The 24,257-nt window shown below is 34.9% G+C and overlaps 1 protein-coding gene across 1 annotated transcript in view; it reads left to right on the top strand.

Moving 5' to 3' along the window:
* The window catches only part of spock1 (SPARC (osteonectin), cwcv and kazal like domains proteoglycan 1), a 266,667-nt gene that overhangs the window by 211,885 nt on the left and 30,525 nt on the right, over window positions 1-24,257 (top strand). The window contains 4 exon segments of the mRNA XM_051127688.1: window positions 1,382-1,496; window positions 12,040-12,061; window positions 12,063-12,173; window positions 16,807-16,921. Of these exon segments, the coding sequence (XP_050983645.1) occupies window positions 1,382-1,496; window positions 12,040-12,061; window positions 12,063-12,173; window positions 16,807-16,921 (363 nt within the window).

The following is a 24,257-nucleotide window of genomic DNA, read 5'->3' as shown; positions in this document are numbered from 1 at the left end:
CTGGAAGTGAACTTCTCCTTTTAAAATAATTATTTTTAAGGATTATTAAATGAATTTACACAGTTCTGTTGTGCAGCATCTTGCTTGACAATAAAAATGCAATGTTTTGATGTAAATTAATTTGATTACATTTCATTAATTAATTTATTTAGGCATCATTTTATGATACATTTGAATCACAGAAACCTGTAAAAAATAAAAAGGAAAAAATTATTTAGGGGGAAAATTGGATTTCATGGCGCCCTTAAAATTAAAAGATATCAGTGTTCCACTGTTTCATTGTATTGTTTTTTTAATGCTTTGTTGTTTCATTGTAACACTTTGGTATACTTTAGTGATATGTACCGTTTTGTTGTCATTGTTTCACCGTATTATTCTTTCATTGTATATTTTTGGCAGCTTCGCCATATCATTGTTTCACTGTGTCATACCCATTCATTGTGGCAACGTATTTCAATATCTTCTTGTTTTATCATTGTTTTGTTGTATCGTAAGGAAAGTGACACAGGTTTAGTACAACATGCGAGGAAAATAAAAGATTTTAATGAATGGTTCCTTTAAAAATGAAGTACTTATTCATTTAACAGCAGTGATCAGAGCTGTAAATCAACACTGTGTGTGTGTGTGTGTGTGTGTGTGTGTGTGTGTGTATTGAAGGCCAGTTGGCATGGCTGTGCTCCAGACGAACAGCAGGTTGGCATCAAACTTCCCAGATGAACACACACACAGACATGTGAAGGTCAAAGGGAGTGATGGAGTGTTTGACCTCTGTTAATCCCACCTGTGTGTTTCAGCTCACACACACACACACACACACACACACCAGAAACTGAATTTGCACTGTAATCTATGGCTGAGGAAAGGTGTGTGTTTAATGCTTCCTGACGGAGATGAATGTCTCATGAGTTCCCGTAATGATCTCCGCACACGCGCTGTGTTCCTCCTCATCCTCCTACTACTTCCTGCTGGAGGAGCCGCATTACCTGCGCGAGAGAGGAAGAGCGGCAGAGCGCGAGACGGTGTTTCTCCTCTTCCTCCATTTGTCAGGAAGTGTTTACACTGAGCTATTGCTCAAAGTCGGCGCTGTGTGTGTGTGAGATGATAAAGCGTTTGCCAGAAGGCTGCTGCATTGTTTCTCCTGTGTGTTTGCCAGAGTAAAGCTCTCCTCTCCTCCATCAGATTCTCTCGCTTCCTTTCATGCCATCTGAGGGAATCTGCTCTGTCTTTCTTTCCTGGAAAGGAAAGGCGAAACAAAACAACATGAATATAAAAGATGAGAGATTGCGTGCGTGTTCGAGAGAGACGTAAACACAGATGAGAGATCAGATAAGCTGCAGGCTCTAGTTTATCATGGTAAATGAAGTCTTTCTCTGTATTTTAGGGCTGGACAGCACTAAAGACCCCTGTCTGAAGGTTCGCTGCCCTCCTCACAAAGTGTGTGTGAGCCATGACTTCCAGACGGCCATCTGCACCAATCACAAACCAGCACAGCACAGGTAAGACCCGCAGTCACACGCCAGGAAGGTGGGACTGGCTAGAAAAGAAACGTTTGTCTAGGCAAATGCTGACTGGTTTACTGAGAGGTTGCTCATTTGTTTTGGGTGGTTGCTAGAGCAGAGGTTTTCAATCTTTTAGATGCCACAGACCACCATATGTGATCATCCTTATAATCAGCCTAATGTTATTTATATATTCATCCTTTTGCTTGGGACCCCATCTTTTATTTAAATAAATTAATATTGATTTTTTCCAATTATTTTATTTTATTTTATGTTGCTCAATTAACAATCATCGCACACCTAAAAGTATCAAAAAGAATAATTTATTGACAATATTTCGATCTCATGACCTTCATAAGGTCTGAATTTAGCAGTGATTAGGTTTGAATATACCTGGTGAAGGTCATGAGACCGAAACATTGTCAGTAAATTATTCTTTTTGATATTTTATGTAGTATGGTAGTGTACATGATTTTATTTTGCTCAAAATTTAAAAGGAAGCCATATATTTTAATGCATTAAGACCCAATTTATACAGTATTTTTGTATTATTATTTATTATTATTATTATTATTATTATTATTATTATTATTATTATTATTGTTATTATTTCATTTATTTATAAGTTCATATATTTAAAAGTTTTTTTTAAATGCATTAAGACCCAATTTTTACAGTAAAAAAAAGTCCTAATATGTGTAAAATGTTATTTGGAAAATAGTTTTCCCACTCACTCTGCAATATTTTTTTTATTTTATTTTATTTTATTTTATTTTATTTTATTTTTTTTATTATTTTGTTTAATTTTTTTTATTTTATTTTGCTCAAAATTTAAAAGACAACCATATATTTTCATTCATAAAGACCAAATTTATACTGTGAAAAATGAATATTACAAATGTGTAAAATACTATTCAGGAAAATTTTAGTTCCTAATATGCTGCATTGTTGTTTTCCTGCTCACTCTAGGACTGTAGTGTTAGAATTTCTTTATGCAAGTAAATTATTATCCATTTATTTTATTTTATTTTATTTTTATTTTATTTTTTCTATTTTATTTTGCTCAGATTTTAAAAGGCAGTCATATATTTTTATTCATAAAGATCAAATTTATACTGTAAAAAATTATGTGTAAAATATTATTTGGAAAATATTTAGTTCCTGCGATGTTGCATTATTATTTTTTTCCTACTTATTTTAGGACTTTAGTGTTAGTATTTTTTATGTAAGTAAATTATTATTCATTTTTAATTTTATTTTATTTTTCTCAATTTTTTTAAAGGCAGGCATATATTGTCATTCATAAAGACCAGATAAATTTATATCAAAATGTGTAAAATATTATTTGAAAAATATTTAGTTTCTATAGTATCATTGTATAATATTCTATAGTTCTGAACTGTTTAAGATGTAAATAAATATTCATTTAATATAATCATAAAAGCATGCTTTTTAAAATTATTTAAATAATATGTATTTATTTATTTATTTTAATCATTTTAATTTATTTTACTTTTATTTATTGAGTTTAAACGTTTTAAATATATATATATATATATATATATATATATATATTAGGGCTGCATCACTGACAAGCTACGCCAAAATCGCGCTCAAAATCGAATTAGATTTTGCGCGCGATTTGGCGTAGCTTGTCAGTGCTTTACGGCTCTGTGTATTACTTGCCGCTCCAGCTGAACGCACGTGATGGAGCTTTACTACTAATCAAATTACCGGCTTCATTGACTAAACGCGCCTCACGACATCGTGCGATTAATCGTTGCAGCCCTAATATATATATATATATATATATATATATATATATATATATATATATAATCTTTTTTTTTTTATTTAGTTTTTTTTTTTTTTTTCTCACAATTTTCCTTCAGAACCCCTGTTTGAAAACCTCTGTGCTCAGACAATGCTGCACAGTTGTTTGGTGTAGTTAATGCATCTATTACCAAAACCCTAAAACCTTGAAAGCTCTGATTTCCTAGTTTTCTAGTGCTTGTAGTAAACCTACACCAATTAGTCCCTAACCATGATTACAAATAATTTCCAAGCACTACATAAATAAGTGTATCCTTGTGTTTAATCGGGCTCTGAGGTTTCTCTGCTTCTCCAGGGTCGCATTAACATTCCGTCGCTGTCTATTGTGAGTCGTCGTCATAGTGACGGCACAACATTGAGGGAATGTCATTCCGGGCTGTTGACTCCGCCCCCCTCATGTCTGGACAAACAAATATTAATTGTGTAATGGCCATTTGATGGCTCCACGGGTTTACGAAGCTAAATTACAACCGCCCCCTTACATATGCAAACACAAAGCACATGCTGGGATGCCAAATATCACATCTGCCTGAGAAATAACAGCACGCTGATCCGATTAGAAAGCCAAGTGCGGTGCTAGCAGGTGATAATGCTGCATTGGTCAAGCTATCATTAGTGAGATGTAGCTGCTGCTTCTGATCATTAATTCACACCTTAAAACACCGCAGTACATAATGCATGAAGGTATGAAGAGAGCTGCTAGATTAAGCAAAATAACATGTTAATAAATCATAAGTAGATCCGCATGGACTTTTTCACAGTTTGTGCACTAATTATTGGGGAAAATCTGGCATCTACATATGGAGCGAAAAGGAGCTGATATTGCTAGTGTTAAAGCATATCATGTGTAAAACTTGTTCGATTTCTCTGGGTGCAGTTTCCATATGTGACTTATTTTATTTTATTATATTTTGCTCAAAATTTTAAAGGCAGCCATACATTTTAATACATTTAGGCCTAATTTATACACTTAAAAAATGTGTAAAATATTATTTGTAAAATATTTAGTTCCTAATATGTTGCTTTTTTTTCCCTACTCACTCTAGGACTATAGTTTTATTTTATTTTATTTTGCATAAAATTTAAAAGGCAGCCATATATTTTAATGCATTAAGACCCGATTTATACAGTAAAACAGATCCTAATAGGTGTAAAACATTATTTGGAAAATATTTAGTGCCTAATATGTTTTTTTTTTTTTTTCCTGCTCACTGTAGGACTATAGTATTAATATTATTTATTTAAATAAAGTAGTATTGATTTTTCCTATTTATTTTATTTTATTTTTTGCTCAAACTTTAAAAGCTAGCCATACATTTTTATTTATAAAGACCAAATTTATACTTTAAAAAAAATTTATGTTAAAAATGTGTCAAACTTTTTGGAAAATATTTAGTTCTTTGTTACATTATGAATGTTTTCTTACTCTAGGCCTGAGTGTTAGTATTTAGTATGTAAGTAAATTATTATTCTTTTTATTTTATTCAAAATTGAAAAGGCAGCCATACATTTTTATTCATAAAGACCAAATTTTACCTGTAAAAAATTAGTATTACAAACGTGTAAAATATTATTTGAAAAACATTTAGCTTTTGTTACGGTGCAGTGCTGGACGAACGAGACGAGAAACGAGATACGATACAAACAAATAACAATTTAATATAAATCTTCATAGGAACAGGCAGGAACACAACGGTACATCCACACACTTAGAAATAACGTTAAGGACCGACAGCAAACTCAAAACACAAGCAGACTTATAAAGGGTGAGACTAATTACAAACACAGGTGTAGGGGATAACGGTAATGAGGGTTAAACCAAAACAGACAGATCGACGGGGGGGAGACAATGGGAGAAACCAAAAGACACAGACATAAATGTGACAGCATGCCCCCCTCCGAATAGGCGCGTCTCGCGCCGTACAACATACAAAAAAAAAAAAAAAAGAGAGTAGGTGGGCGGTTCAGGAGGCCATGGCTGGACAGACAGTTCAAATAAACATAACATAGTCCAGGGGGGTGACGAAGGTGGAAGGAGCCAAGGAGGAAACAGGAGGGACCCGGAGCAGGAGAAGCAGAGGGAGACCCAGACCGCAGCCATGATGACGACCCACGGTGGAGCCGACGGAGGGAGGAGCCATGGTGGAGGAAAGGCTGACGACTCCAGGGGGCCGACCGAGGGAGGTGGAGCCGCTGGCGGAGGAGCCCGAGGCGGAGACAGAGAGCCGAAGATCCAGGGCGACACCGAGGATCCGGAGGGCCAAGGCGGAGCCCTAGGCTCTGGCGACCAAGGCGTAGGCGGAGATCCGGAGGTCCGCGGCGGAGCCAGAGCGACAGAGGATGGAGGCTGTGCCGGAGGGAGGGAGGAGTCCTTAGGAGCCGGTGGGACGGAGTGACGAGGCGCAGCCGGAGGAACAGAGTCCTGAGGTGACGGAGGGACGACGACCGACCAGGGCGGAGCTGAAAAGACGAGGGAGCCCGGTGGAGCTGGTGGACCGATGGGCGACGATGGAGACGAGGGCGCTGAGAGCCGTGGTGGAGCAGCAGGGTCGGAGGGCCGAGGCGGAGTTCTGGACTCTGAGGCTGGAGGCGGAGAAGAGGGATCCTCCAGCCCTGACGCCGATGGAAGCTGGCAGACCCGCAGTGAGCCCACTGCACAGGTGGAAGACTGAGGGTGAGCAGAGGGGCTGTCAGGGGACAGCGGTGCGCAGACAGATGTTGACATAGGCAGAAGAGGGAGGGTGGGTGGGGATTCCATCCAGGCAGGTATAACGTGACAGGTAGATATTTCCGTAAAGAAGTCTATTAAAATTCCCAGAGTTATTTTCTAGAGCTTCTGTAGAAAAGTCAATTAAATCCCCAGAGTCATTCTCTAGCTCACCCCCAACAGTGGTGCAGTGGGCAGGGCTCTCCATAGCCCTCACTTGCTCCATCTTGCACTCCCCCGTTGTGGTAGTTGTAGCCGGCTCTCGCACCTGATCGGACGTGTAAGGCTCTGGCTCTGTGGCGATCTTTGACTCTGTCGCTCGTGGCTCTGGCTCGGGCTCAAACTCCGCATGTCGGGGTGCTGGTTGGCTGGGCTCTGGGTCTTGAGTGGGGCTGGTGTCATCCTCCGCGGTCAACGAAGATCTACAGGACACCAGCACCCACTTAATGTAGTCGGCGAAGCTCTCTCGTGGACCCTCCCCGGACAGCTGCGCTTTCGTGGCGATGTTGCACGGTAGAATGTGCAAAGGCTGCTGTCCGGTTAGTGTGTGAGTGGTACGAGGTGGACGAAGTCTCTAGTGTGGTCCACGAGAGAGCGATTCCCCTGCTCCAGGAGAAGGAGGAGGACGGCGGGGTTATCCATAACGAAAAAACAAACACTGAGAAAAAAACGGAAAAATAAAGCAGGGAATCGCCGGGGAAAAACTGTTTGGGTCGGTCCTTCTGTTACGGTGCAGTGCTGGACGAACAAGACGAGAAACGAGATACGATACAAACAAATAACAATTTAATATAAATCTTCGTAGGAACAGGCAGGAACACAACAGTACATCCACACACTTAGAAATAACATTAAGGACCAACAGCAAACTCAAAACACAAGCAGACTTATAAAGGGTGAGACTAATTACAAACACAGGTGTAGGGGATAACGGTAATGAGGGTTAAACCAAAACAGACAGATCGACGGGGGGAGACAATGGGAGAAACCAAAAGACATAAACAGACATAAATGTGACACTTCTATAGTATCATTGTATAATATTCTACAGTACTGAACTGTTTATTTAAATAAATGATTTATTCATTTAATATATTCATAAAAAACATTTTTTAAATTATTTAAATATGTATTTATTTATTTATTTTTAATTACTTAAATTTATTTTAAACAAATTATTTATTGTGCTCAAAATTAAGAGGCAGCCATACATGTATGCATTAAAATGTAAGACTCAGTTTACACAGTGAAAAATATCCTAGTATGTGTAAAACATTATTCGGAAAATATTTAGTGCCTAATACGTTGAATTTTGCTAAGAATTTAAAAGGCAGCCATATGTTTTAATGCATTCAGGCCCAGTTTATACTGTAAAAAAAGATCATAATATGTGTAAAATATTATTTAAAAAATATTTAGTTCCTAATATGTTACTGCATTATTTATTTTATTTTATTTTATTTTGCTCAGCATTTAAAAAGCAGTCATACGTTTTTTTTATTCATAAAGACCAAATTTATACTGTAAAAAATAATAATATAAATGTGTAAAATATTATGTGAAAAATATGTACGTGACTCAGCTCTGTTCCAAAATTTAGTGCACTACCTCGATAGCATCCTAACTGAAATGAACCCTCATAAATGCCTTATTTGTAGCAGTATACATAACACATGATGCCACTGTAGTTTTAGTACAAGACAAGGTATTATTGAAAGAAAACAATAGCATAATGTTGTTGCATCTGGAACTGTCTTAGTCGTCAGCTCAGTAGGTGTTGGAACAGAGTTTTAAGCATTAGTGATAATATGGTTACATTTAATCGAAGTGTAATTATATAGATACTGTATTTCCTCAGTAAGACTGATTTGAGAACAGATTCAACACAGCAGTGTAATTTCCACAGGGCTGAGCTGATATTACAAATTCACTTCAATATAACGCAATGAAGTGTGAATCACAGACTCGTAATATAATGCACCGTAATGTGCTGTAATATAAGCCATTATACTGTATCCCGCTGCATTATTCCAGCAGTTCAACACATATAGACTGAAAAAGCGGCGGCTCGAGATGAGCACTACATAGTGACCAGAGACAGATTCTGCTCATTCTCACTCAGTAATGGTTGTGAGTGTGGCAGACGGCTTCAGAGGGCTGGCAGTGAGCTGGGCTCATTACGCGGCTGTGATTGGTCACCCGCAGCATTCAGTCGGCCAATATTTTTGTATAATGATGCTAAACTGCAACCGCTAAATTGACCATTGTCCCCCTCAAATGATTTCCTAAAGAGCTGTGCGAGTTTCCAGTCATGTCACTCCACGCTCTTTTTCCCCTCACGTAATAAAATTATTTCAACTCAAATCAATAATTCATGTCTGCTTATTTATGTGGTAAGCAGTCCTGTAATAAGTGAGGAAATGTGCAGTTAGCTAGTCATTAGCACAACATAAAGCCCTTCAAGGTTATGCGAGACAACACAGAATATACGCAAGGAACTCCTTCATTTATGATGCATAAAATCTGTAATGAGTCAAATACAAAACAATAAACATTTAATAGTTTATTTCCTCCTTGTACATTAGAATGTCTTTTTTAATTTCACTTTTTTCTAAGCAAGAAATAATGAGTAGCTTAAAATTTACCTATATAAATCTTACACTGAATGACGATGGAATATTATTTCATCCATATTTTGACATTTTACTTGAAACATTAAAGTAGACTTGCATTTAAGATGCTTTCCATGTATATTAAATGCAAGTAATTTAAAGAAAACACATAGAAAAGTGATTTTATCTGTGTAATTTATACTTGATTATTTTAATGAATACTTTTATTCATCAAACATGCATTAAATTGATAAAAAGTGACAGTAAAGACATTTGTAATGTTACAAACGATTTCTATTTCAAATAAAAGCTGTTCTTTTGAACTTCATATATTTATCCTGAAAAATAATATCTATCACATTTTCCAGAAAAATATGAATCAGCACTGTTTTCCTAACTGTTTTCATCATTATTAATAATGTTTCTTGAATGATTTCTGAAGGATCATGTGACATTGAAGACTGGAGTAATGATGCTGAAAATTCAGCTTCGCATCTCAGGAATAAACTGCATTTTACACTATATTCACATAGAAAACCGCTACTTTAAATTGTAATAATATTTCACAGTATGGCTGTTTTTGCTCTAGTTTTTATCAAATACTTGATCTTTCTTTTAAAAAGTGCCACAAACAGCCCCTTATCAAATCTCTGATACTGTCACTGATCTGTTAAAGTGTTTCTGTCAGCCGTGAGATACAGACAGAGATCATGTTTGTTTATCGGCGTCAGATGATCACACTTCACGCTTTCTATGAGATATTGACATTTTGAGTGTGAACAGAAGTGACATTACAGACGTCTTTTGTCACTTTCTTTATCTCCAGCGTGTGTATGTGGGTGTGATATCTGATCAGCCGGTGTTGTGTAAGATTTCATCTCCTTGTAAAATCCCTTTCGGATTCAAGCATTAGCTGTTTGTAATGTCGCTTGCATTTTGACTGGCCCATTAGCACAAGGGTGTAGGTAAACAGAACTTACTTAGTATGCTTATTTATGAGCATGCTAACTGTGGGAAATACTTGACAGCAGGTTAGTTTTTCACGGTAATCGGATCAGTTATTATACTACACAAGATAAATGTTTAATTTGGCCAGTTATTGAATCAGATGATGTGTCAAATATAATTTAAAAGACATTTAATTGCTGGATCTTTATGATATGCATTACATAAATTATAGTTTTACTGGAGGATTCCCAATCAGGTGGTAAATAACAAGTTTAACATCCAGAAGCGTCAGTTTTTCATGTTTGGAGGATTGAATATTACACAACACCAGTGTGTGTTCTAATATTAAAACAAAAAGGCCCTATTATAATTTTTTTAAAGGATCAGCAATCTCCATGTAAAACTGATCGTGCAGACCAATCTGTAAGTCGTAAATACTTGAAATTTGGAGGGATGATAGTACTCTCACATCGTCTACAACGTCACCAAGGCTCACCCCAGTCAGCCTGACGGGGGTCCTACAGCGATCAAAAGTACGAAATTGCTCATAACTCCTAAACCGTAAGTCGCAGGCAAAATTTTCAGGTATTTTGGATTTTTTTAAAAATGTACTTTTGCAAACTAGTCCTAGGTTTTTCACCCAATCGGAACTAAACGACTGCAGGAGAGTAAATATCAATAATTATCAAAAAAAAAAAAAAAAAAACTGACAAATTGGAGCCAAAATGTTTGAAAGGGGCAGGGCCACTTTTATTAAAATGCCTATAACTCTTGAACAGAATGAGATATCATCACCAAACATTTATCATAACTCGTCATCGAAACACAAAGTATGGTGACCCATACTCGGAATTTGTGCTCTGCCTTTAACCCATCCAAGTGCACACACACACACACACACACACACACACACGCACACATGTCTGGTTTATTATCCTTGTGGGGACTCTCCATAGGTGCATTGGTTTTTTACTGTCCACACTGTATTTTCTATCCCCTTACCCTAACCCTACCCCTAAACCTAACCCTTACAGAAAACTTTCTGCATTTTTACTTTCTCAAAAAATCTCATTCTGTATGATTTATAAGCTTTTGTACCCATGGGGACCTCAAGCCAGTCCCCACAATGTCAAAAATTTCAGGTTTTACTATCCCTGTGGGGACATTTGGTAGCAATGTAGCAAAAACAAGTACACACACACACACACACACACACTCCGCTATAAGAGGAACAAACCTTAGCCTCTTAAATGGCTATAACTACGCAACTGTTTATCCTATAAAAATCACGGCCACCACAGAGGCCGATTGGAACAAAACTTGGTGAGCCTGTTTGACTTATGGCCCCAAAGGTATGAGAAATTAGAAAGAAATCGGCCACTGGGGGGCAATTATCGCATTTTTCAATGTTTGTTTTTTTTATTTAATCATTTGTTAAATGATTGAGAAGATGTAAAAAACTACTTTTGCGAACTAGTTCTAGGTTTTTCACTCAATCTGGAAAAAAACACTATAGTACAATTCTCTGGACTCTTTAGGTCAATAATTATCAAAAAATGTTAAAATTTACCCTTTGGGAAGCTATAACGGGGTCGTTTAGAAAACGGGCCTGTCCAGATATACCCAAAATCCTCTAAAGCCTAAAGGAAAACTCAAATCTTCACAAAACCTGGTGAGCACATACAACAGGTGATTCTAAACAAGCATGCAACGTTTTAAGGAGATCGGACCACAGCTGACACTAACTGTTAAAAAGGATTCAGAAACACTGTATTTCTAAGTTAAATGATCTGGATTTGCCAACAATGTTTTGTTAAATCATTGATTTAGGTGGTTACAGGTTTGCCAAATAATGTCTTTTTTCTTACTTGATTAAATGCCTTAAATTACTTGAATCCCAATAATCGCTGCTTGCCGCTATATTTATAAATTGTACTTTATTTTTTTCCTGAATTCAGTTGTTTTTTCTAGATTTTGTTTTAATGGCTGAATTAAATTATAGTAACCAGAAAGCACTTGCACTTATTTAAAATCATGAAACTTATGCAATATAACATTAGCGTTTTGAAAGTATAACAAAAATTACTTTTTCAAGACCCCATGAAGTCTTCAGTTTTTTTTTTTTTTTTTTTTTCTGTACTTATGAATCTGTGATAATCTAAGAAGTACATTTTACTATACAATAGTAATGTATTTCTCATTCAGGCCATATTCAGTGTTGTCTTTTTGCATTTTAATATTCACAGACACTAGTCCTTGTGGTGATTTGATGATTTGTTTTTTATTCATCGAAAATTTGGCAAATTTCATGACATGGATTCCTGGATTCCACAGTTTTGTACGCTTTTACTGCATCATAGAAATCATAGGGCCTAACAAAATGAACAAATTTCTGCTATTTCTAGCATTTCCCACTCATTTTCTCTCATTCTCTTTGTAGCATTAAACCCAGGAAAGGAAATCCCCCCCCATAAGCGTTGGATGGGAGCTGTGAATCATGGGAAATGTAAGCCATGTCCTATAGTTCACTCCAGCTCAGTGTGCGGCTCTGACGGACACACATACTCCTCAAAGGTGAGATTTTCATCACTGTTTACACTGAAATGAATGGAAGAAGGATCCCATGAATTACCAATAAGAACTTACTAGTTTGATTTAGTTTATTGATTTATAAAACCAAAAGTCCTGTACAGGAAATATGAAACAGAATTAAAACAAAATAAAAGACTTGACAATATACAAAACTATAAAAAAAAAATGTATACCATCAAGATGTATTCAAACACAAAGGATATAAATAGGTCTTCAAAGAGGACTTACAGATCTAAAAATGATTCCACAGCCTCTGAGCAGCTGTTGAGAAAGACTGATCACCTTTTGCTTTAGAACAAGAACAAGGAACTTAGAGTAGTAATTGACTAGATGATCGAAGAGGTCTTGAAGCAGTAATGGGTGAAAGGATCACAAATATATTGAGGTGCAAATCCATGCAAAGTTTTAAAAGCAATAAGCAAAATCGACATGGTATTTAACGGTTAACCAATGAAGAGAGGCAAGCACAGGTGTAATGTGCTCATGTTTTTTAGTGCCGGTTAGTAATCTAGCTGCCACATTTTGTACCATCTGCAAGTTATCTAAAGCTGATTTAGGCAAACCCAGATAGAGGGAATTACAGTAATCCAACCTTGATGTTACAAAAACAATAATAACGGTTTTGAAGTCCTTTTCAGAAAGTGTCATCTTGAACAACATTTTTTATGACATAACGACAATCAACAAATTGGACACAGAACAGATGTTATCTTTAACAGGAAGATAAAGCTGAGTGTTGTTGGCATAGAAATTATAGGATAAATTGTATCTCTGAATAATATGACCTAGAGGAAGCATATATAGTGTAAAAAAAAGAGAGGACCCAATATAGAACCCTGCGGAACACCATAAGAGAATTGAGCACAAGATTCCCTTACATAAATAAAAAAAAGTCCCCTCTCCTTGAGGTGAGAAGCAAACCACTCCAGCACAGACCCCTGAAACCCAGCTACATGATTGAGTCTTTGTATGAATATCATAATCAAGCAGGATACAGCAAGAACTAGTCAAGAGTGAGTAAAATGTCATTGGTTCAACGTTCAACAACACAGATTCAGTATTTTTAAGAAAATACCAAAAGCACTTAAGTAAGATGAAAGCTAAGAATAGATTTTTTTCCAAGCATTTTGAAATAAACGATAGTTTAGAAATGGGTCTGTTATTATTCATAACATGCTGATCGAGACGATGCTTTTTCAACAACGATTGTTTAAAAGTGGCTGGTAGCACCCCATTGACTAGAGAGCTGTTAACAATAGAAATTACGTTTGGACTAAAAACTGGAAAAGCCTCTTTTAAAATACGTGAAGGCAGAAGATCTGAAGGGGGTTTCATATTTGAAACAATATCATACTAAATGTGGCTCATTTCCATGTTTGATGGAATGTAAAGTGTTTTTGTGTTGAGGTTCAGGTGAGATACGAGTGCAATCTGATCAGGAGAATTTAACCTGAACACTATCAGGTGCAGGATCATTGTGTCCCAACGAGGAGAGAGTCACCTTTAAATTCCAATATCAGTGCACAGCTCTCTCTCTCTCTGCTGGTGTAAATGATGCAGTGTTTGGTGATGGATGGTTAGGTGGATGAACTGTGTCCGCTGTTGATATTGGATTCTTGAGTCCTGCGCAATCCCCCCTCTGGCTCGAAAACAGAGAGAAAAACCTGAACCTCCAGCGCAACCTGTGCCTCCCGTCTGTGACCGCATCGCTTTAACCCCGCCCATTCCATTTCCTTCCCTTCAGCCAGAATGAAATCAGATGTGAAAGATGGAGTGAGAGAGAACAGATAGAGCAGAGAAATGAACAGCGCGTGGACGCGGCAGATATGCGAACGGCCATTCTGATATTTTCAGCTGTAGAATCAGTGACACTATATTTAGGGTGATTATTATAAACAGAGACATCCATGGTCTAATTATTTTCAGACAAATGACGGTAATTTTCAAAACCAAAATTAAATCTTTATGCACCATTAAAACAAACTGAAATTAGACTGAAATGGAAAATCAGCATACAAAATAATATAAATACCAAAATTAAAGCTCTATACACCAGTTAAAAACAAAAATAAAAAAACTAAAACTCGACTGAAATAGAAAATCAACAATATAAAATAAAATTAAAACTAGACTTAAAATAAAATCTGCAATTGCCCTGCATCATAGTTGTTTTATAGTGTATTAACTATGTCCAGATGGATGAATGATGGATAGATATAAGTAGAATCAAAAACACTATATGACAGTAATTTTCAAAAGACAAATCAAATCTTTATACACCAAAATAACAAAATTAAAGCTTCATGCACTATTAAACTAACTACACTGAAACTACACTATGATGTGATACTGTAGCTGATCTCTACACTGTAAAAAGTTTTTACCAATTTTGAACTTAAAAACATAAGTTTAGCAGCTGCTTTAAAATTTTAAGTTAAATCAAGTCATTTCAACTCATAAGTTAAGTCAACTAGTCAACAAGTACAAGCCATTTGAACTTATTTTATTGTAGTGAGTTGAAATTACTTGTACTTTTAAGTTGATTTAACTTAAAATTTTAAGGCAGCTGCTGAATCTAAGTTTTTAAGTTGAAACTGGATACAATTTTTTTTACAGTGAAATAGTATCGATCTTAGAAGTAAAGTAGGTTATAAAATCATTACTGCTGTGCAGTTTGGAAACGTCAACGGCTGCTGATGCTTTATTTTTCATTAATTTAGTCACTTTATTGAATGAATATCTGGAGATGTTTGTTTTCTTCTAAAATAGCTGTTTTTAAGGCTTTTCTGTAGGAGAAAGTACTTTCCCTCTATGCAATACGAAATACCTCTAGTTTTGTTTTCTTCCAGCTGCGCTCCATTTTCCCGGGGGCTCTCTTTAGGGCGTGAATGTGCTCATCATACCACGGCGTCAGACTGTTTTTCTTGATCTTTTAAGCATAAAGGAGCAACCGTATCTAAAGTGCTAAAAAAGAGAGAGTCCATAGTTTTTGTTACATCATCACATTTTTCTGAGTTATTGGATATGCTGAAGAAGTAAGACAGGAAGACTTTTTAAAAAGCAGTCTTTTGTGCTAGAAGTGATGGTTCTACCATATTTGTAACAAAGAGTTGAATTTACAACTTTAGCTATATAAAGTAAACACAAGACTAGATAATGATCTAAGATATCATCGTTCTGCTGCAGATTTTCAATGCCATTAACATCAATTCCATGTAACAGTATTAGATCTAGGGTATGTTTTCTAGCATACTATTTACTATCTGGATGAATAGATGGATTTATGGGTGGGTGGATGAACTCACATTCAGGTCACATTATGAAAGTAAAATGGGTTGTGAATGCTGTTTCATGTTGTTTGCATGCATTATAAAACTGAGTAATCAGAAAACATAGCTCTCTAGAGTTTTGGTTGACAAATGTGATTCATTTATTTCTCTGAATGCATTTGTGTTGATCCAAAGCACTGAACAGCCTCTTTACTGAACAAAAGATGCTTTCAGTGGTAAAAATAAGATGCAAGTCTTAAACTGGCGGATTACTGTTCATTGACATGCACATAAACCGTGTTTGAATGCCGTGTGTCTTTCAGGTGAGTCTATTGTTGAGATTTAAAGGTTATTGGAAAGTTTAAACACTAATCAGGATGACAAACAGTAAATAAGCACTAAATCCATACCACATATTTATTTTTCTCTCTCTTAATTCTCCGTCACAACAGCAAATGTTCTTACAGGAATAGTTCAGCCAAAATAAATAAAGAAATAGCTGAAAATATCCTCACCCTAAGGCCATCTAATATACAGATGGGTTTGTTTCTTCATGGGAACAAATTTGGAAAAATGTAGTATCACTTGTTTACCAGTGGATCCTCTGCAGTGAATGGGTGCCATCAGAATGAGAGTCCAAACAGCTGCTTAAAACATCACAATAATCCACAAGTATTCCAATTACTTTTACTGGAGGAACTATTCTGATGTTTTTATCAGCTGTTTGGACTCTTGTTCTCACGGCACCCATTCACTGCAAAATGGAAAAAAAAAAATAAATAAATAAATTCATTTACATTTATGACCTAAAGGGCATTTTCAGCAAATTTGACATTTTAGCATTTTGCATTTGCATTTTTGGGTGATCTGTTCCTGACAAGTACATTCTATTCTATTCTATTCTATTCTATTCTATTCTATTCTATTCTATTAGATAAGCTCACATTTCACATTTTGTTCAATAAGCTCAACATTCCGATGTCTCGATATCAATCAGCAGGACTGTCTGCTGTTTATTTAATTGATTCTCCTTTGATAAATAATGAAGTATTACACTTGATGAAGCGTTATAGTCTGATAGTTTAATCATGACATCATCTTTAATTAAAAGCCAAAGAACGCAGCAGATTTTACACTGTTTCTGTGCGATCAGATCTGACGAACACAATCGCCACACTTCAAAGGACCTCAAATCATGTCATCTTAATTTGATAACTCGTATTTTTCTCCTGGCTGAGGAAACAGACTCATTTCACGAGTGATAAAGCTCAACGCTCGGGCTGTGACGGTTAAATGCGATAATGTCTCCAAATGCGCTACCCAGAATCCTCTCTGCTCTTCCACAGTGTAAACTTGAGTTCCAGGCCTGCAGCTCGAGTAAGAGCATCTCTGTGAAGTGTGAAGGTCCGTGTCCCTGCCTGCCAGGACAGGAAGTCATCAAACCACACACAGAGAAGAACGGTGAGTCACTTTCTGTTTGTTAGGATGTTGATTGGATTCATATACTTTGTGAACAGAGACTGTCTGCACTGTCATTTTATAGGTGTTCTGTTTGAGGTCAATATCTGTTGTTTTTGTGTTTGGTTTCTGTATTATATATGAAGGATTCTCAAACCTTTTTGGCAGCCGAACCCTTTAACCTAACATATTTACTTTTAATACCCATGAGATTTTACATGAATATTTATATAACTTAACAAAATAATTGGACTTTCATTGTTTTTTTGATTTTGGTTAATGGTCAGCTAACATGCAGGAAAACAAATTAAATATTTTGCCTTTTTGCAGTAAGTGTTTTTAGATTTTTTTTAATTCTAAAATGACTTAATTAAATCATAGTCATAAAAAAGGAAAAATTACATTCAACTCATGAACCATGTGAATATATTTTCCTTTACAAATAGCAAAATGTATTTTGCACCATGTGCGACTGACCTGAGGTGCGTTTCCCGTACAACGACATAACTCGCTGATTAACCTCCATAGTATGATGCATTGTTGTGGAAACGAACTAGCTAGTTACGACTGTTTCCCGAACGCGGTCGCATCTCCGTCGTTTGAACCACATTAGTTCAACAATGTAGGTCCATTGTTAATGACATCACCGAGTAAAAACTTAACTGATTAAAGATCTCTCAAATGCAGCTATATTGAACATGGAACCTGATGAATAATTTACTATTTTTTGTTCCCTGTCGTTTCGCTTTATTTGATTTTTTTTTCATCGCAGGTTCCCTCTTACGTCATACTCCTGGGTTTATGCGCATGCGCACAATTCAAAAACAGCACTTATAGAGGAACCTTAAAAATACATAGATTAAAATGCATTTATATTTAGATTGAGGGAACGATATAGATTGTACTGCATGTTAGCTTGCTTTTTGTGCCCAAGAGCATAAATTATTGAGCCCATATGTCTTACTAAGAAGGAACTGTTTGCGAATGTTCGTTTGAACTATGGTTTCGGGAAACACTGTATCGTTGAACTATGCTGGTAATGACGGAACTTGCGACCATAGTTGGCTAACAATGCTTTTGGGAAACGCACCCCTGATCAGCATATTTGTGTTTGCACTAATGGGAGCTTCAAAGGTTTCTACGTGTATTTGCAACACTGAGTAATGTATCACAGACAAATCTCATTAATCCTTTCATAAACAAAGTGTAGAGAGAGTGTAAATAAGACATTCATTGTGCAGTGTAGAGAGTTTCATTGATTATAACGGAACTTTGTGAGATCGCGATGAACAGTGATGAGTGACAGCTTTTAATGATTTTTAAGGTAGTTTGTAAATGAGATATTGATTTAATACAACAGTCAAATAAACAAGAAGTTAATGTTAAGTGACTTTGTCTGACTATAACACTATTGCGTGATTTGCTTTATTTCGTTGTCATAAATAGCTTAAAACAAGTCACAACTGAGCCATTGCCCATCTCCATTCAAACACAACAGTGTTTTATGAATGAACGTGCGTTTTTAAACAAACCTAGTGAGTCAGTGATTCAATTTCCTATTCCTAAAGACAGTAACTGCATCCCAAATGACTATACACTGTGCACTTATACAGTATGTACTTGTGCACTATGCACTCAGCCATGTAGTGTATGAATTGTATAAGGTTATTTTGCAGGAGTCTGATAGCCCCTCACCCTTTGCTACGTAATTAAAGTTGCGACAGTTGAGTGCATGAAGTGTTCAACATTCCACACTTCGTTTTTTGGTTAAGTGCATCATCCGGGTATTTTTTGAATTTTCAGTGTGAACACACTACTCACTATTTATACTACAAACCGTTATAGAATAGTGCATAAGTACGTGATTTGGGGCACACCTAGTCACTTGCTTCATTTCTGAATGAATCAGCCGTTCGAACTAATCAAATGAATGAATGATTCAGTAATTAAATCAGTGACTTGCTGCCACCTACTGGCAGTTTTAGTTTCATTTTTAAAGTATCTTTTCAGTTATTTAAATCATTCAGTATTTCTATATTAAAATTTTTAGATTTAAAACATTAATCTCTGTTCTGTTGTTTTAATTAGAAATTTTAAAAAGCTTATCATATATATTTAAATTTGACATAAAAGATAACATCCTTTAACAAAGAAAAATGCCATTACAAAGATAAAAGCAAAATTCCCATGTAAATCACTTTAAGGAGTCAAATATCACCTTGTAATGGGAAGGTAAATTTTTAATCAGATTTTTTGATTATTGATTAGTAAGTGCTCCTGAAATTATGACTGTGCTCTTTTTTTTTTTTAAGTTAGGAGCACAAGTTTAAGTTAGAACACTAATATATAATATAATTTTAATAATTTTAATTACATCATAAAAATGTGGTTAATGAGGTAATGTAAAACGTGTCAGCACAATTATAAGAGACTTTCTCTGTTTAATTAAGAGCAGCTGTGAATGTCTAAAGGCAGAATTTTGCCTCTTTTTGTGTGTGACATTTTGTCTGTTTTTATTTTATTTTTTTTTTCAGGACAAATACTATATCATATAAAAATATCTTTAATTAAAATTGTTTAATCATAATTAATGTAATAAATCCAGAGGGAAAACACAATTATTTTTCTAATCCTGCTGGTGGATTTGTGCATGTGTTAAGCATAAACTCACTTAATTAGGATCAGTTTTTAAGAAAACATCTTAATGTTGTTTGTTATTATTGTGCAGCAGGTAAATGTATCTTGATTTGAGAATGATTAGATATTTGCACTGGTATAACAAGATACAAATACTAAGAGAGCACATTTTTGGTACTGACCTTATGAGAAGTTGCATTACTGTATTTTACACATTCATGCAGTGTCTGAAATCACTCACTAATTCACTGAACAACAGACGCTTCATAGTTTAAAATATAGGGAGAGACTGTATGAACTCAGATAGAGTCATTACTGAACACTTTTCATAAGGTTACATACGGATCGCCCTCTGAGCACTGGGAAAATAATTGTTTGCAATCCAATCAGACGCTCAGACCACATTGGATCAGATTTTAATTGAATTTAAAATGACCTGTGAATGTGGTTTGGTTGAGGTTTGTGGAAGTTGCATTTGGTGTTTTTTGCTGTTTAGACCACAGAAAAATAAACGCGTTTGAGTTGGACACACCAAAAGATTTTTGCTGCTTGTCTGAACAAACCAAAAGAGACACATGGAAAAGCCTGGAGAAAGAAAAACACTCAGACGCAAGATGTTTTTTATAGTGTGTGTGTGTGTGTGTGTTTCCTAAGGGGTAAGTGAATTTAGAGTTTTGGGAACAACACTGGACATCACAAAAACAAGCTCTCTGGAGGAATAAACAGAAAGATGTGTGTTAATGCAAATTTCAGATGTTTTATTATTCTTGGGAAAGAAACATCTCATATGAGATCTGTTTAGCACTTCAATTCTTTGAGATTAAATGGAGATTAAGTCTCCTGCATCTCAGATGTTTCTTTGAGAAAAATAGCGCAGAATTTCATGTGTCTCCTTCAGAGTTTTGCCAGAATCTCAGCAGTGTCTCAAACTCTGCTTGAATTCGCAACCAAAAATCTCAGTATGAACTCTCATTTCTCATCAAATGATCTGAGCTGATCTTCACAGTAATTTTATTGGCTTTTTTTCATTTTCATTCTTTTTATTTTGAGTCAAAGGTGATTGAAAACAAGATTGATACTGTATTCAGTTGATACATGAACTGAACTTTAATAAATGTTGCAATAAGTGTTGTGCCTTGATATGAAACAGAGACTCAGCTTTCAAATTCTGTGAATGTTCTCACAAAATACAAAGAACAAATGGTTTCGACACTCTTTAATGTGGCATGACAGATCACCGTAGATGTGAGCGATCATCTTTTCGTCTTTACTACTGGTTACAGCACCAAATAAACATTTGGTCAGAATATGCTGAAAAGAAAAACAACAACAAAGAAAACAACTTTTTGAATTTACTGTGAAATCTGTTTCTACCTCTGAAATACGTAAATACAACAGCTTGTAAACAATAATGTCGGGTAACATCATATTTACTTCAGAAAAATATTTTTACTTAGTCTGTTAATGATGTCTTCATTATTTAATCTATTTAGTCTATTTAAATAAATGTTTTATGAAAACAAGTTTCAATTACAGCAACTGTGTATGCAAATGTTTATATTTCAACAACAAACTGGAGTAGAAACATAATCATATGGTCGCATATAAAAACTTCCTTTATGTGCTATTTAAATGTTAATTATCAGTTTTTGAGTGTAAATCTAAATAATTAGCAATAATTATAGCAATAAATCAGAAAAACATAATTTGCTTGAATATTTTTTTCTGTACATACTTATTAGATGTCTGAATGGATAAATAATGACTCGAATTGAGATTGGAATTAAATTGAATCAGGAGTTTGTGAATCAAACTGAATCATGAAATCTCTGTCAATACTCTTGATACTTTCAACTGAGCTGAAACATAATATCATGTATATTTACATATATTATTACATTTAAATAATGTGTAATTTAAATGTTACTAACATAAATAAGAATAAATCAGAAAAAACACAATTAATCTACTTTAGTTAAGAGATTTTTTCTTAAGAAAAGTTGACATGTATCGATATATTTGCAAATCATTTGTTATTGAATCGAGATTTGAATCAAATTAAAATCAAGTTTCAGTAAATCAGCTTGTAAATCAGAATAAAATTTAATCAAGAGCTTTTAAATAAGAATCAAATTAAATTATAGGCTTTTGAGTCAGAATCAAATTGAATCAAAAGCTTGTGAATCAAACTGAATCGTGAAATCTGTGTCAATAATCTTGATACTTCTATTAAACATAAGTGAGAATTGAAACATAATATTATGTATATTTGCATATATTATTAAATAAAAATCTGTCTAATGTGCAGTTTAAATGTTTAAATGTTACTAAAAGTAAGTAGAAATAAATCAGAATTTTTTTTTTTTTTTTTCCTTGACGTGTCTGATATATTTGCAAATTAATTGATATTGAACCGAGATTAGAATCAATTTAAAACTAAACAAAGAGCTTGTAAATAAGAATCTAATTAAATTAAGGGCTTGTAAATTAGAAATAAATTGAATCAAGAGCTTGTGATTTGGACATCAAATTAAATCAAGACCAAGTGAATCAGAATCAAATTGAATCAAGAGCTTGTGAATCAAACTGAATCGTGAAATCTGTGTCAATACTCTTGATAGTTACATGAAACATAAGGGAGAGTTGAAACATAATATCATGTATGTTTTCATATGTAATTTAAAAAGCTGTCTGATGAGCTATTTAAATGTTACCTATCTAAAAAATAAATAGGAAAAAATCTACTTTAGTTGAGTTTTTTTCTTAAGAAAACTTGACGTATCTGATATATGTGCAAATTAATTGATAGTGAATCGAGATTGAAATCAAACTGAAATCAAGAGCTGGTAAATCAGAATAAAATTGAATCAAGAGCTTGTGAATACGAATCAAATTAAATTAAAAGCTTGTGAATCAGAATTAAATTGAATCAAGAGCTTTTGAATTGGAATCAAATTAAATCAAGACCAAGTGAATCTGAATCAAACTGAATCAAGAGCTAGTAAATCAAACTTAATCGTGAAATCTGTGTCAATACTCTTATACTTCCGTGAAACAGAAGTGAAAGTTGAAATATAATATCATGTATATTTACATATAACAGTAAATCAAAATGGTCTAATGTGCAAGTTAGATGTTATTTATCTAAAAAAAAAAGGAATAAAAAAAAAACACTTTAGAGGTATTTTTCTTAAGAAAAATTGACATGTAACTGAAATATTTCTGAAGTAATTGACATTGCATCGAGATTAGAATCAAATTGAAGTCAAGAGCTTGTGAATCAAAATTAAATTGAATCAAGAGCTTGTGAATTGGAATGAAATTAAATCTAGACCAAGTGAATCAGAATCAAATTGAATCAAGAGCTAGTGAATCAAACTGAATCATGAAATCAAGAAGTCAAGAGCTTGTGAATCGGAATTAAATTGTGAATAAGAATCAAATTAAATTAAGGGCTTGTGAACTGGATTCAAACTGAATCAAAAACTTGTGATTTGGAATCAAATTGAATCAAGAGCTTGTGAATCAAACTGAATCATGAAATCTGTGTCAATACTCTTGATACTTACATGAAACATAACTGAGATGAAACACAATATCATGTATATTTACATATATCATTAAATTAAAAAAAAACGAAACAAGCAATTTAAATGTTACATATCTAAAAATGGAATAAATTTGAAAAAATCTACTGTAGTTGAGAGGGTTTTTTTCTTAAGAAACAATGGCATGTACCTGACATATTTACAAATTAATTGATATTGAATCAGGAGCTGGTGAACTGGAATTTAACTGAATCAAGAGCTTGTTTATCAGAATAAAATTGATTTAATCAAATTAAATCAATGATATTACGCAGCGCCTGAAAGTGACCGGTACTAAGTTTGTGTAGATGCAGAGTTGCAGTCGGCAGAGTTGACAGCCGCGTAATATCATTGCACCTGCTGCACCCATGATACGGCAAAGTTCCTTGATTATTACGCCGAAATGACAGTATAGTTCCTAGCCATATCAGCCTAGAAAATTGCAACTGTTCATTTTTCGTCCGTCTTTGTACACAATGTAACTACAGAAGAGCCAAGTTTTTTAAAACTTGGCTCTTCTGTAGTTACATTGTGTACAAATGTACAAAGGAAAAATATTGAAACTCTTTGGTCATTTTTGAGTGAGATGCTAACGGTCTAATCAGATTCAGTGATCTATGCTAAGCTATGCTAAAAGTGCTACCGCCAAACCTGGAGATCGGCTGAATGGATTTGAAAACGGTAAAACTCAACTGTTTAACTCTAGGGGAGTTGGAAAATGAGCCTATTTTGAAAAAAGTGTAATGTTCCTTTAATGAACTATACAGGGGCTTAATGAGTTCTTTGTATAGCAGTGGTGCTATATAACACCTCAACCACCCTGAAGAACTGCTGAAGAACCTTTTTTTTTTTTTTTTTTGTATGTAGTTCCCTCACATATTCTGAGTGCTGAATGAGCAACTCTGAGCAATGAAGTTTTCCTCCTGTAGTGTGATGCCATCAGTCTGTTATTTTAGGGGTTTGTTGTGCTGTAATTCAGATTCATGACCTCTAGCCTGTTTGCACTTATTTCCCAAAGGCTTCACCACACAGCGCAGCTTCTCTCTGTTGGTTCTGCTTCGAGATGTGAGCAGAGATGATGGTTGGGTGTGATAGCAGTGTTATGATGTCTGTAT

The sequence above is a fragment of the Labeo rohita genome, chromosome 14 (genome assembly GCF_022985175.1).
Source record: "Labeo rohita strain BAU-BD-2019 chromosome 14, IGBB_LRoh.1.0, whole genome shotgun sequence".
NCBI classification, from domain to species: domain Eukaryota; kingdom Metazoa; phylum Chordata; class Actinopteri; order Cypriniformes; family Cyprinidae; genus Labeo; species Labeo rohita.
The sequence above is the reverse complement of the archived record's forward strand: the minus strand, read 5'-3'. Positions and strand labels throughout refer to the sequence as shown.